Source organism: Cyrtonyx montezumae, unplaced genomic scaffold (genome assembly GCF_038088225.1).
Source record: "Cyrtonyx montezumae isolate F1298 unplaced genomic scaffold, pur_monq_1.0 scaffold_0, whole genome shotgun sequence".
Classification (NCBI taxonomy): domain Eukaryota; kingdom Metazoa; phylum Chordata; class Aves; order Galliformes; family Odontophoridae; genus Cyrtonyx; species Cyrtonyx montezumae.
The window spans coordinates 52,357,833-52,369,173 of record NW_027071824.1 but is presented as its reverse complement, the minus strand read 5'-3'; the positions used below and the strand labels follow the sequence as shown (position 1 = coordinate 52,369,173).

The 11,341-nt window shown below is 45.2% G+C and overlaps 1 protein-coding gene across 1 annotated transcript in view; it reads left to right on the top strand.

The window, feature by feature from the left end:
• Positions 1–10,855, top strand: part of NR2E1 (nuclear receptor subfamily 2 group E member 1) — an 11,576-nt gene extending 721 nt beyond the window's left edge. The window contains 9 exon segments of the mRNA XM_065736039.1: positions 191–337; positions 676–722; positions 725–763; positions 1,288–1,523; positions 2,662–2,808; positions 6,910–7,006; positions 7,392–7,541; positions 7,799–7,904; positions 10,129–10,855. Of these exon segments, the coding sequence (XP_065592111.1) occupies positions 191–337; positions 676–722; positions 725–763; positions 1,288–1,523; positions 2,662–2,808; positions 6,910–7,006; positions 7,392–7,541; positions 7,799–7,904; positions 10,129–10,291 (1,132 nt within the window). The 3' untranslated portion in view covers positions 10,292–10,855.
• Positions 10,856–11,341: the final 486 nt, after the last annotated feature.

Below are 11,341 nucleotides of genomic sequence, written 5' to 3'. Positions count from 1 at the left end.
TATAGGAGACCCAAATAAACGTAGCGGTGCATGAATAATGCTCATTGTCGAAAACTGACACTTGCTCAAGGAAAAGAAAGTTGGCTATAAAATCACTTCATTATTTGCTTGTAGCGCGGCTCCGGTGCTAATCCCCGCGGAGGTCAGGCCACTCAGCGCTGCTCTCTCTCCCTCCCATCTCTGCTTTCAGGTCGCATTTTGGACATCCCCTGCAAAGTGTGCGGGGACCGCAGCTCCGGCAAGCACTACGGGGTGTACGCCTGCGATGGCTGCTCAGGTTTCTTCAAGCGGAGCATCAGGGAGGAACAGGACCTACGTCTGCAAGTCGGGAAATCAGGTACGCGGCGAGCTGCCCCCACGGCCCATCGCCCCCTCTGCCAACTAAGGCCGAGGCGGTGTGTAAACAAACAAACAAACAAACAAACAAACAAACAGATATATAATGAAACGGAATAAAACAAAGCCACAAAGCGCTCACTGCCTCTCTACTTCCCACCCATACCCATCCCCAGCGCTGCTCCAGCCCCCCCGGGGTTCCTGGCGCACCTAGACCGCCGCCGCCGTCGCTGTCTCGGGTGCTGAAGGCGGCCCGGCCCTGTTAAAAAAGGGAAGGAGGAGGGCGGGGGGCCAGGGCTGAGCACCCCCCGCCCCGACGGCTCTCTGCGTTTGTTGCAGGGGGGGCTGTCCGGTGGACAAGACGCACAGGAACCAGTGCCGGGCCTGCGGCTGAAGAAATGCTTGGAAGTCAATATGAACAAAGACGGTATGCTCACTGCTCACAGCCAAGGGCTGTGCAGTTTACCCATCCACTCCCAGTTCCTCACTGTTCTCATTCCTTTCCCCTTTTCCTTTTCCTTTTTCCTTTTCCTTTTTCCTTCCCTTCCCTTCCCTTCCCTTCCTTCCCTTCCCTTCCCTTCCCTTCCCTTCCCTTCCCTTCCCTTCCCTTCCCTTCCCTTCCCTTCCCTTCCTTCCCTTCCCTTCCCTTCCCTTCCCTTCCCTTCCCTTCCCTTCCCTTCCCTTCCCTTCCCTTCCTTCCCTTCCCTTCCCTTCCCTTCCCTTCCCTTCCCTTCCCTTCCCTTCCCTTCCCTTCCCTTCCCTTCCCTTTACATTTTTCCCTTCACATTTTTCCCTTCCATTTCCCTTTCCCTTTTCCTTTTTCTTCCCCTTTTCCCCCTTTTTCCTTTTTTTTCCTTTTCCCCTTTTTTTCCCTTTCCCCTTCCCCCCACTTCCCTCAGCCACTTATCCTGCAGCCAATGAAGGTCATCATTTCTCGTTGATGTCCCATAGCTGTGCAACATGAGCGGGGCCCACGTACATCAACAATACGGAAGCAGGTGGCCCTCTATTTCCGTGGACACAAGGAGGAGAGCAGTGGTGCCCCACACTTTCCCACCACTGCCCTGCCAGCACCCGCTTTCTTCACTGCTGTCTCCCAGCTGGAGCCCCACGGCCTGGAGCTGGCTGCTGTTGCCAGCACCCCTGAGAGGCAGGCCCTGGTCGGCCTGGCACAGCCCACCCCAAAGGTCAGCTCAAAGACACTGGCGGTACTTCAGAGCCTATTGCTGGGGTGGGCCAACAGGGTGGATGTGGGAAACAGCAAGGTTTGAGGTGGTATGGATTGTGGTAGATTCTCCACTGTGATGTCCCCCATGTTCTGTGCAAAGGGTGGGGTGTCCTTTGCAAGAAATAGGTGCAGAAGGATCAGCTTATAACCTGCCCTTCCTGCCCAGAGCATATCCACAAGTCGATTTTTAACTGAGTGAGCTGCAGTGACTGAAATTTCTTCAGCAAAACACTCAACTCTACAGGGATGTAGTCCAGAAAGTGCTCCCTGTGCTGACCAAAGCATGTAGCTTGTCCATACCAACATGACTAAGCTGGCTCTGTGCCTCTTGGCTGTGACATTTTCTGAGCAGCCCATTGGATGTGCTGCCATGCCCTCAGCTCCACTGCCACTAAACAAACTTTTTCTTTAATCTAATTGCAATGGCATTTCTTATTTACAGCACTTATGAAATTAGACAGAAAAGCAGTTAGTAGTTCTACACTTTCAGAGTTGGTAGCCTGGCATCATGAACATGATCCTCACAAATAGTTTTATATATTTATATATATTTATATCAAATCTGTAAGAAAACATAGCACATGCTTGGAAACATCGCCCCACTCCAGTCCTACAGTTAGATGTGGTTATCTCTGTACATCTGCTTACATCCTCTTGCAGTCAGGGATTTGGACAAAGGGTTAAGGGTAAACAAGTGCTCCCTGCTCTGCTGTATAAGGCTGGATTGACAGAGGAGCCTTCCAAGCACACGCTACAAAATAGAAACTCAAATCTGTATCCTTGTGACTCTTCCACCATAGGTGTGCCTTTGTGCAGTGGTGTGAAGGATGACACCACATTTTAGTAATGTTTTCCTTGATGTAACAGTTTTGTTCTCCCTTCAACATCCTTCAATGAGTTGTTCCTGTAGTGCATTTCATGCACACAGACAGCAGCAAAGAGTGGGCCTGCTGAAAGCAATGCCATCTGGTTGTGGAACAGGAGAGTGCATGCTGTGTGCTGGGCATAAGCACAGTTCACTGAGCAGCAGCTGTATGGAAGGGCAGGCTGCTGTGGTGACACTGTGTGAAGTCATTTTATTTTCTTTCTGACATTAGTACCCACATGAAGTCAATGGTACCCCCATGTATCTCTACGAGGTGGCCACCGAATCAGTCTGTGAGTCAGCAGCCAGACTTCTGTTCATGAGCATCAAGTGGGCCAAGAGTGTCCCAGCCTTCTCCACCCTGTCCTTACAAGACCAGGTAAGGCTCCTACAGAGGGAGTGAATCAGTGTGGCCTGTCTGATAAAGGAACTCAGAGTGCTTCACACATAATCCTTTAGATCTATCATGGACCTAAGCAGCTCTAAAGCTCAGAGCTCTGTCTCTAAAAAAAAAAAAAAAAAAAAAAAGGCAGTAATTTAGAAATTGCCTATGGCTCAATTCTTTTTTCCTCAAAGAAATGGGGAGTGGTATCTTATATTGCTATTTCAGAATAAGGTGCACTTAGTTAAACATACAGCCCAGAAGGATTCTGAAGATCATTCCCCTCTCCTCCTCTCCTCTCCTCTCCTCTCCTCTCCTCTCCTCTCCTCTCCTCTCCTCTCCTCTCCTCTCCTCTCCTCTCCTCTCCTCTCCTCTCCTCTCCTCTCCTCTCCTCTCCTCTCCTCTCCTCTCCTCTCCTCTCCTCTCCTCTCCTCTCCTCTCCTCTCCTCTCCTCTCCTCTCCTCTCCTCTCCTCTCCTCTCCTCTCCTCTCCTCTCCTCTCCTCTCCTCTCCTCTCCTCTCCTCTCCTCTCCTCTCCTCTCCCTTCATTCACACAGCCAACATTTTTTTCTTGTTCCTGTTGTTTTCTGTTATTTGGCCAGCCCCCAATATTTTTTCACCATTAATTACAATCTTCCCTGATCTGTCTTGTTTTCCTCTATGACAATTTGTCTTTGCTTCAAGTAAATCACATGTGAACCATTCGAGATGAAGCAATTTCTTAATGACTTGATTCCTGATGAGGACGCTGTGTGCTTTGTATAACGTACTAATTCTATAAAAGTAATCAGATAATTATAAAATGGAAGGGGAGAAATCTATGCAAAACTCCAATCATAAAAGTGCCTAATACTTCGATATGGTTGAGCTAATTTCACAGAATGGTTGCTGGAAGTGCCCTTCTATAGATGTTGCATGTATCAGACATCTGGGGAACTAGTTACTTTCCACTGATGCATGTTGCAACAGTTCAGTAAATATGCAAATATAGGTTTTGAACTGAGCTTCTTAGGGAAGGCAGTGTTTTATGCTGAACAGTAGGCCATGACAATGTGTCATAAAGCTAAGGTCTATCACAAAGTCTCTTTTATAGCACCAGATCTGAAAACCTCTGTCATGATGGCAGACTAATGAGGACCCGGCTGCAACTATGATGCTGTTAGGGACTGAGTGCGTGAGGGGAGGGATGGGCAGGGCCCAGGAGGCTGCACAGGCCTTAAGCAACCACCCTTAGGAAGGCAGCAGTCTCACTGCAGTATGCTGGTTTCTACTGTTGTCGTGAGGCATCAGGTCTGTCATATGAGGCAGCTGAAGGAATGGGCCCCACTACCAAGGAGATGCAGCAAGCACACTGTGTCAGTACAGCCATAGGGTGCAGGAAGGTGCTGGGCCCATCTCCAGACCAGCAATGTCTGCAGCAACCAACAACGTTCACTGGAAGCTCCTTAGGTGGAAGCTTCATATGACACAATATGGACTCATTTCCCAAAAGGCTATCTCAGCTTGTGTGCGAGGGAGAAGGTACCAGGACCTGGGTGCAACTGAAGTCTCCATTGCATGTGACTAGGCACACCTCAAACAGCAAGGCCTGCTTTTCTGCCACAGGTACCTGTTATTGCTTCACCTTCAGGGCTAACATGGGCGAACTACGTATAAAAATCCCAGCCATTCTTTAACTTCATCCCCACTTGCTGCACCTCATTGCAAATCATCTTCCTCAAAACTCCGAGCTGCTCAGCCCTAAGGCCTCAATGTGGGCGTTTTGCCACATGGTTCCCCTGTCGTGTTCAAGAAATCCAGAGAAGAAATAACCTTGATTTTAATCACCTTATTTCACAAATAATCAGACTGTTGATTTTTATAATAGTGCCATTGCAGTAGTTAATTGACAATGGCCCAGCTGTAAATGTCTGATTTTCTCTTTTTGTATCTCTGACATCTGCTTGAGTAGAATCTCAAACCTTTTCCTGGATTTGCTTTTGCTTCGTGCTCTTCTGAAAAGGGAACAACCCTGTGACTATGGGACTCTGGAACAGTCTCATTTTGAAGGCAAGGAAACAAGCAGAAGCCGATTTATTGTCCAGACACAGGCCTGTGATGGCCGTGCCACTCCCCTCGCTGAAACAGAGACTGCCACTTCCCCACCTCTTCAGAATCCATCAAACCAACATTGTGGAGCCACACAATCAAAACACCATGCTCCGAGCTTGCTGGCCCACATGCCTGCCCAGCTGCTCCACGAGACAGGTTGGCCCAAAGCAATAAAAAACAAGAAAATGACATGCTAGCAGGACGAGATGGATTAAGAAGCAAAAACAGGTCATTTAGAAAGCCCGGCATTTCTTGTTTCTTTGAAGGACAGAGTATGACTTCAGCATGAATTACTTTAATTGAAGGTTTTGCAGACTTATGCATAGGCATGAAGAATGCTTCAGCTATTGGAGTAGTCTCTTATTTCTGAAGTCTTCTGACTTTAAATGCTCAGTGGGAAAGAACATATGAAATTGATATCTTCCAGGAACAACCATTCACTACCATTGTATCTGCATGAATGAATGACAAAAAACGTATTACAAAAATAAATGAAAGGCTGGCAAATCATTTCCTATGTCATACAGAAACCTGGATACCCATAGGGATTACCTGGAGGAGGGGACGGGCAGGCAGGCTGCAGCATTTCCAAGACTCATGGGCAGGTTCTGCTGCTTTGACTGGAGCCAAGATAGGTGCTGTACCTAGACTCCCCCCACGTACAATGATCTTAGCAGCTTCTAGTGTTGCCTATGAAATTATTTCAAACAAATTTTATGGAAACAGAGACAACACGTTTTTCAGTCACAGTTTCCTTACCAAAGTTATGTAGAAGTTCTACAAAGCACACAGCACATGGAAGTCTTAAGACTGTAGTGGCAAGATCCTGAGAGCTCTTTTTCTCATTCTGATCAGAGCAGGGTGCTTTAAAACCCTCAGTGCTGTAAGGGCACATAGATAAGAGATTCATTTTTAGTGCCTGCTTTCTGTATTATCTATTACCATATATCCGATTCCAAGGAAAACATTCATTTGGTATGAGGTATTCCTTTCTCAGAATTTTCTAGACCTAATATGCCTTCCTTTCTATCTCCCTAAAATGCTGCTGATGTTTTCAGGGACCACAGCAGTACTACTGTAGTTTGCTCTTTCAATGCCACATGTTCAGTGAAATCTGCTTTCACTGCATGGAGCCTTCAGATGACCCCTCCTGAGTCCACTACAGTCTCACCCTCCACATCTCTCCTCACCATATAGAGAGACATGAGGTCCCAGCAATTTGTATGTACCTCAGCATGTCCTTTAGGCTGGGTCAGGGAGGTAATGAATTTCAGTTGAACTGGGGCCCTCCAAACCCCTCCTAGGAGTGGATCTGTGCCAACAACCCCAAGATGCTCTCAGTACAAAGTATGCCTATTCTGGCTTTGCCATATGCATTATCAGGAGTCACATCAGCAGTCACACTCCTCAGATGCACTAGTGCCTCTCCACGGAAATAGATGGCATTGCCTCCAAACAGAGAAAAGCACATCTTTTGTAAAGCCAGAAGCCAGGGAATGCACAAAAATTACAGGGAAGTAGCAATGCTGACAGCATAGATACTCGGATGCTGAGCTCAGAGCCCACTGCTCTGTGCATGGCTGTTAGGAAGAGTTGAAGACCCCTAGAGAGCAGGGGGAAAGCACTCTTCCAACTGTCCTAGGACAGTTCCGTGTGCACCCAAAGAGTGGGAGAAAACCCATGCTGCTAGGAGTTGTGCTGAAAAACACAGGCAAGTGCTCAAATCATGTGTGAGCTCTCGAGGGCAGGACTTCTCACTCTCCCTTCTCTTCCCTTTTGATCTACAACACAGTGCACAGGAAGCCAACACCAAGTGATTGTCTACAACAGATAGTCTTATTTTCAGACACCTCTAAAAGCTAAAGAGAAGAGCTAACAAATTCCATGGGGAAAATACCATGACAAGCATTTAAAGCAGTTTTTAAAATAACAGAAATTTACATATTTAAATTGTTTGTAAATCTATAAATTATACACTATGTTATATTGTACATCTATTGTATGACAGCTGATGCTTTTGGAAGATGCTTGGAGAGAACTGTTTGTTCTAGGAATAGCACAATGGGCCATTCCAGTTGATGCTAACACTCTACTGGCTGTATCTGGTAAGAATTGCACAATTTAATGACTTTGTTACAAAAATTACCATAAAAATACATTACTGAAAAAAGAACAACATGTAAAGAATAACAAATTCCTACTGAACAATAGAGCATACCTGTCATTTATAAATCTATATTTAAATGCAAATAATGTTGTTTTGTTGTATTCATGACTGCTTGCATTGTCATTTAAATGCAAATTACTGTGTTTGTTATCATCCAAGAGAAGATTTTATATTAACTTTCATACAATATAGTCAGTTTACATGGAACCAGATAGACAAGTGTGACAATAGAATGGATATTGATACGCAGGATTTTGTCAGAAATTGATAGAAAATAAAGCAAATGCATTTAATATGATTTATTTCATCTGTTTCTGTTTCAGGCATGAACGGTGACAATACAGATTCTCAGAAGCTGAATAAAATCATTTCAGAAATACAGGCTTTACAGGAGGTTGTGGCTAGATTTAGACAACTCCGGCTAGATGCTACTGAATTTGCCTGTCTCAAATGCATCGTCACTTTCAAAGCTGGTAAGCAGAAGTCACCTCACACTTATCCAGGCTGATAGCTCTGAAGTTGCCATGTAAAAGCGAAAAAGATGTTTTCAACCACATGTAGCACTGCATCGCCCAATTGTTTCCTGATGTGGAATTTCAATGGTCAGTGCTGAGCTTTGAAAGGCCGGCAGCGGAGTGCTGGGGAACTAATGAGACTGCTTAATGTTCACGTATAATACTATCAGCTGATGTGTCCTGACCTCATTGAGCTGTAACCATCTGCTTTCCAGTGCCGACACACAGCGGGTCCGAGCTGAGGAGCTTCCGGAATGCCGCTGCCATCGCCGCCCTCCAGGATGAGGCCCAGCTCACCCTGAACAGCTACATCCACACCAGGTCAGCTTCTCCAAGTCCTTCCCACAGCTGCAGGGGTATAGTCCGGCTCCCACTGTGGCAGAGGGGACGTTACCTCTGATGGCTGTGGGGGCTGGGTTTTCATAGCATGTATAAAGTGGCAGCCAGTCTCCTGGAATTAGCCATTTGCTGAGGAAATGAGGAGGATGGCATCTACTCAGACAAATGGAAAACGGTGAAAGGGGAGATTTTCCTCTGAGAAGTGATACTGCTGTGGGGTCTTTTGCATTCTCAAAGGCTAGATTTCCTCCACCTTTTATTCTATTAAGTAATGCTGATAGTGACATTCAATACCATGCCCCACGGCAGTGTAAGGGCTTTTCACCCAGGATCTCCAGAACACTTCCTCATGTCATTTCCCCCATTTTGCCGACAGAAATTAAGAAATAAAGAAGCTTCAGTTTATCTTTCAGGATAAACTGAAAGAAAACCAAACTTGAGAAACCCATTTTGGTGCCAGAACAGAGTGACGAGAATCAGTTTCAAAAGAAAAAAAATCACCTGTATCACCCAATATAGGCCCCAAAGGGCACAGAAATCTTAAAAGGTGCTGTACGAGATGTAGCTGGGATCCCACAAATTGTACAGGGCTAAACTCAGGAATGGGTTACATATGCTATACAAAATGCAAATTCCCAATGTAACACATGGCTGAAGGGGTGAGCAGCCTCCTGCCATGGAATTGTGCAGTGGAGGGACAGGGGAGAAACCAAAAGAGTACACCCAGCATCCTCTGCACCAGCTTCCCTGGCTGGGTCAGGATGCCCGGGGAGAGCTGCAGCAGGTCCTGTAAAGTCCATATCATAGCCCATGCTGTGGAGATCCACGAGAGCAGCACAGTGAGAGTGTTGGAAGAGGCTCTTTTGTGCTGTTTTTGTTTCTAAAACTGTTCTGCCTAGCTAAAGTCAACTCCATGTTAAGTTGGCAGCATTCTTTGAAGCACTTCTGTTTAGCCCAAAGGCAATGTCCTGCCCTGGAGATGGGTACAAAAACACAAATTCTGGCCAGTTCTGGCCAGTTCACAGCAAAAAGAATCACCACTGCTCAGCAACCTGTTCCTTTTCTTACAGAAGGCCTTTCTCATGGAGAGTGCTCCCTGGAGACTGAGTGAGCCAGGGCTTGTTGGAGAGAAAAGTCAGGGAAAGCTACTGTCACATTGCCACTGTTTCCATTCCAGGCACGGTGACATCTCCATCCCATTTTTGCACTGTAGGAAATATTAAGCTAAAGAGAATTTTCCATAAAGGTTACTTTTCTTGAAGAACCAAATGCTGCAAACACTGCAGTGAAAAGCTCCCTATATTGTGAGTAGCAAATGACCAAAGCTCAACAACCTCATCCTCCCAGATCAGGGTATCAAAGCTTCTGCAGCTTCCCTAGAAAGGGGATAAATCTTGGCTCTGCTATCAGAATTGTTGCACTGACTGCAATGGCTTTCTCCTTGTGTTTTACCCTCAGCTTTGAGCTTCCTGACAGTGTTAAGAGTACAGTGGGGTCAATTGCACTCAGCAGAGTGCAGGGGAGGGTGGTCTGGAGAAGTGAAACATTTCTTCATGGACCTATTCCTGCTTATAGGGAAACACCGCCTAAGCAGAGGCCTCACAATCACACTAGTGCAAAGTCAGTGTAAGCACAAGTAGAATACATATCCTGTGTTATACTGGCTTCAAAAGCTGTGAGAAAGAATGGAAAATATCCTATTATGCAAATACATTACCTGGGGACAAAACACAGGTTCTTTAATAAAAAAAAATCTTTCCAAATGTCAATTGTTATTAAACGTGTAAGGCAATCAGAAGGAGGCAAAATGATTACCATGACAATCCAGCTAAGTTTAAATTGCATTTTAAATGACAGGGTATTTATTATAGGTCAAGCTCTTCCCTGAACTGCATCAAGAACATAGTTGTTGTCTAAGGGACAAGCCAGAGCAGATCCTGTCTCTGTATTGCTACTACTCTGAGGGAATAAACAAGGGAGCTAATCAAAACTCAGGGACCTCGGTGTATACTCTGCTAACCTCCATTAAGAGAGTTTTCCTTGGGGTCAACCTTCTTGCTCAGGTGAGTACAAACCAGGAGTTTAGTATAGGTAGCACCCATTTGTACAGTTCACTGAATACTGGTCTTCTCTATAATATAAAAGAATTTCTTCAGAGAAACATCTGAAAACTTCACTAACATTTTTTTTCCTCTCTCCCTCCCAGGTACCCTACACAACCCTGTCGTTTTGGAAAACTTCTATTGCTTCTACCAGCTTTACGTTCTATTAGTCCATCTACGATAGAAGAAGTGTTTTTCAAAAAGACCATTGGGAATGTACCAATCACAAGACTGCTTTCAGATATGTACAAATCCAGTGACATATAAATTTCCTTAAAACAAATGATCAGGATGGACAGTTTGAGAAGAACTTTTATCTGTGGAGAATAAGCCTCAACTAACAAAAATCTACAGGAAGCATAAACCTGGGAATGTTTAGCCTTTAAACTCATTGACAAAAAATAAAAATAAAAAATACCCCAGTAGATATGATTCTGCTGCTCTGAACAGAGCGATTTAGATCATGGAGAGAATGCTTTGTTCTACAGAAAAAGTGAAAGTGGTTGGAATTTGGCTGCTTTTCCTGTTACTACAGGATGGAGGCAATTCAGATGCCAGTCATAGCTAACAAAGACTGCGCTATTTTCTCATTGAACTGGCAGATCTGAGACGAAATGTGAAAGAAGGTACTTTAGTTTTGTTCAGTATTTGGAACTGGGTGACCAAACTTGGCTTCTGTTGTAACGTGAGATGTGGTGGCCTTCAGAACTGTTTTAAAAGTAGCCTACGTTGGGAAAATGTTTTAATACGATAGGCAACATTTAAGACCAGGTTACCAAAACATTGCTTCTGCAGTAATACATCATGAAGTGGCCTTCAGAACTGATTAAAAAGTAGCTTATGACAGCAATTCCATTCTTCCTGCAAAATAAACTGGTGATCTGTGATGCAGATGTCACCAGAATTAACATCTCATGACAGAAGAGCTTTATACAACTCCCCGACCCTTCCCTCCTTCTTACACACAAGCACCCATCCACACAGCCCCCGGCAAAGAGTGCGAGTCAAGAAAGGAAGACAAAAACAGCAAAACCAAATCCAATGGAGATGACTGCTTCAGTGACCTGCTGGCTGTCCCGTTGGCACACTGCTGAAACCAAAGGCAACGGTGGCCAAACTCTTTGTCAGTGAGATGTGCAGAGAAGTGAAATGACTGCAAAGACACCAACGGAAATAATTTCATTTCAAGGAAATAAAGGTGGTTGTCTGGAACGATGCTAACAACTTTCAAAAGTCTTCAACGCCTTTTTAGAAAACTCCAGGTTCTAATTACAAAGCCTTGTTCACCTACACCCTCTTACACACAAAAAATGTTAT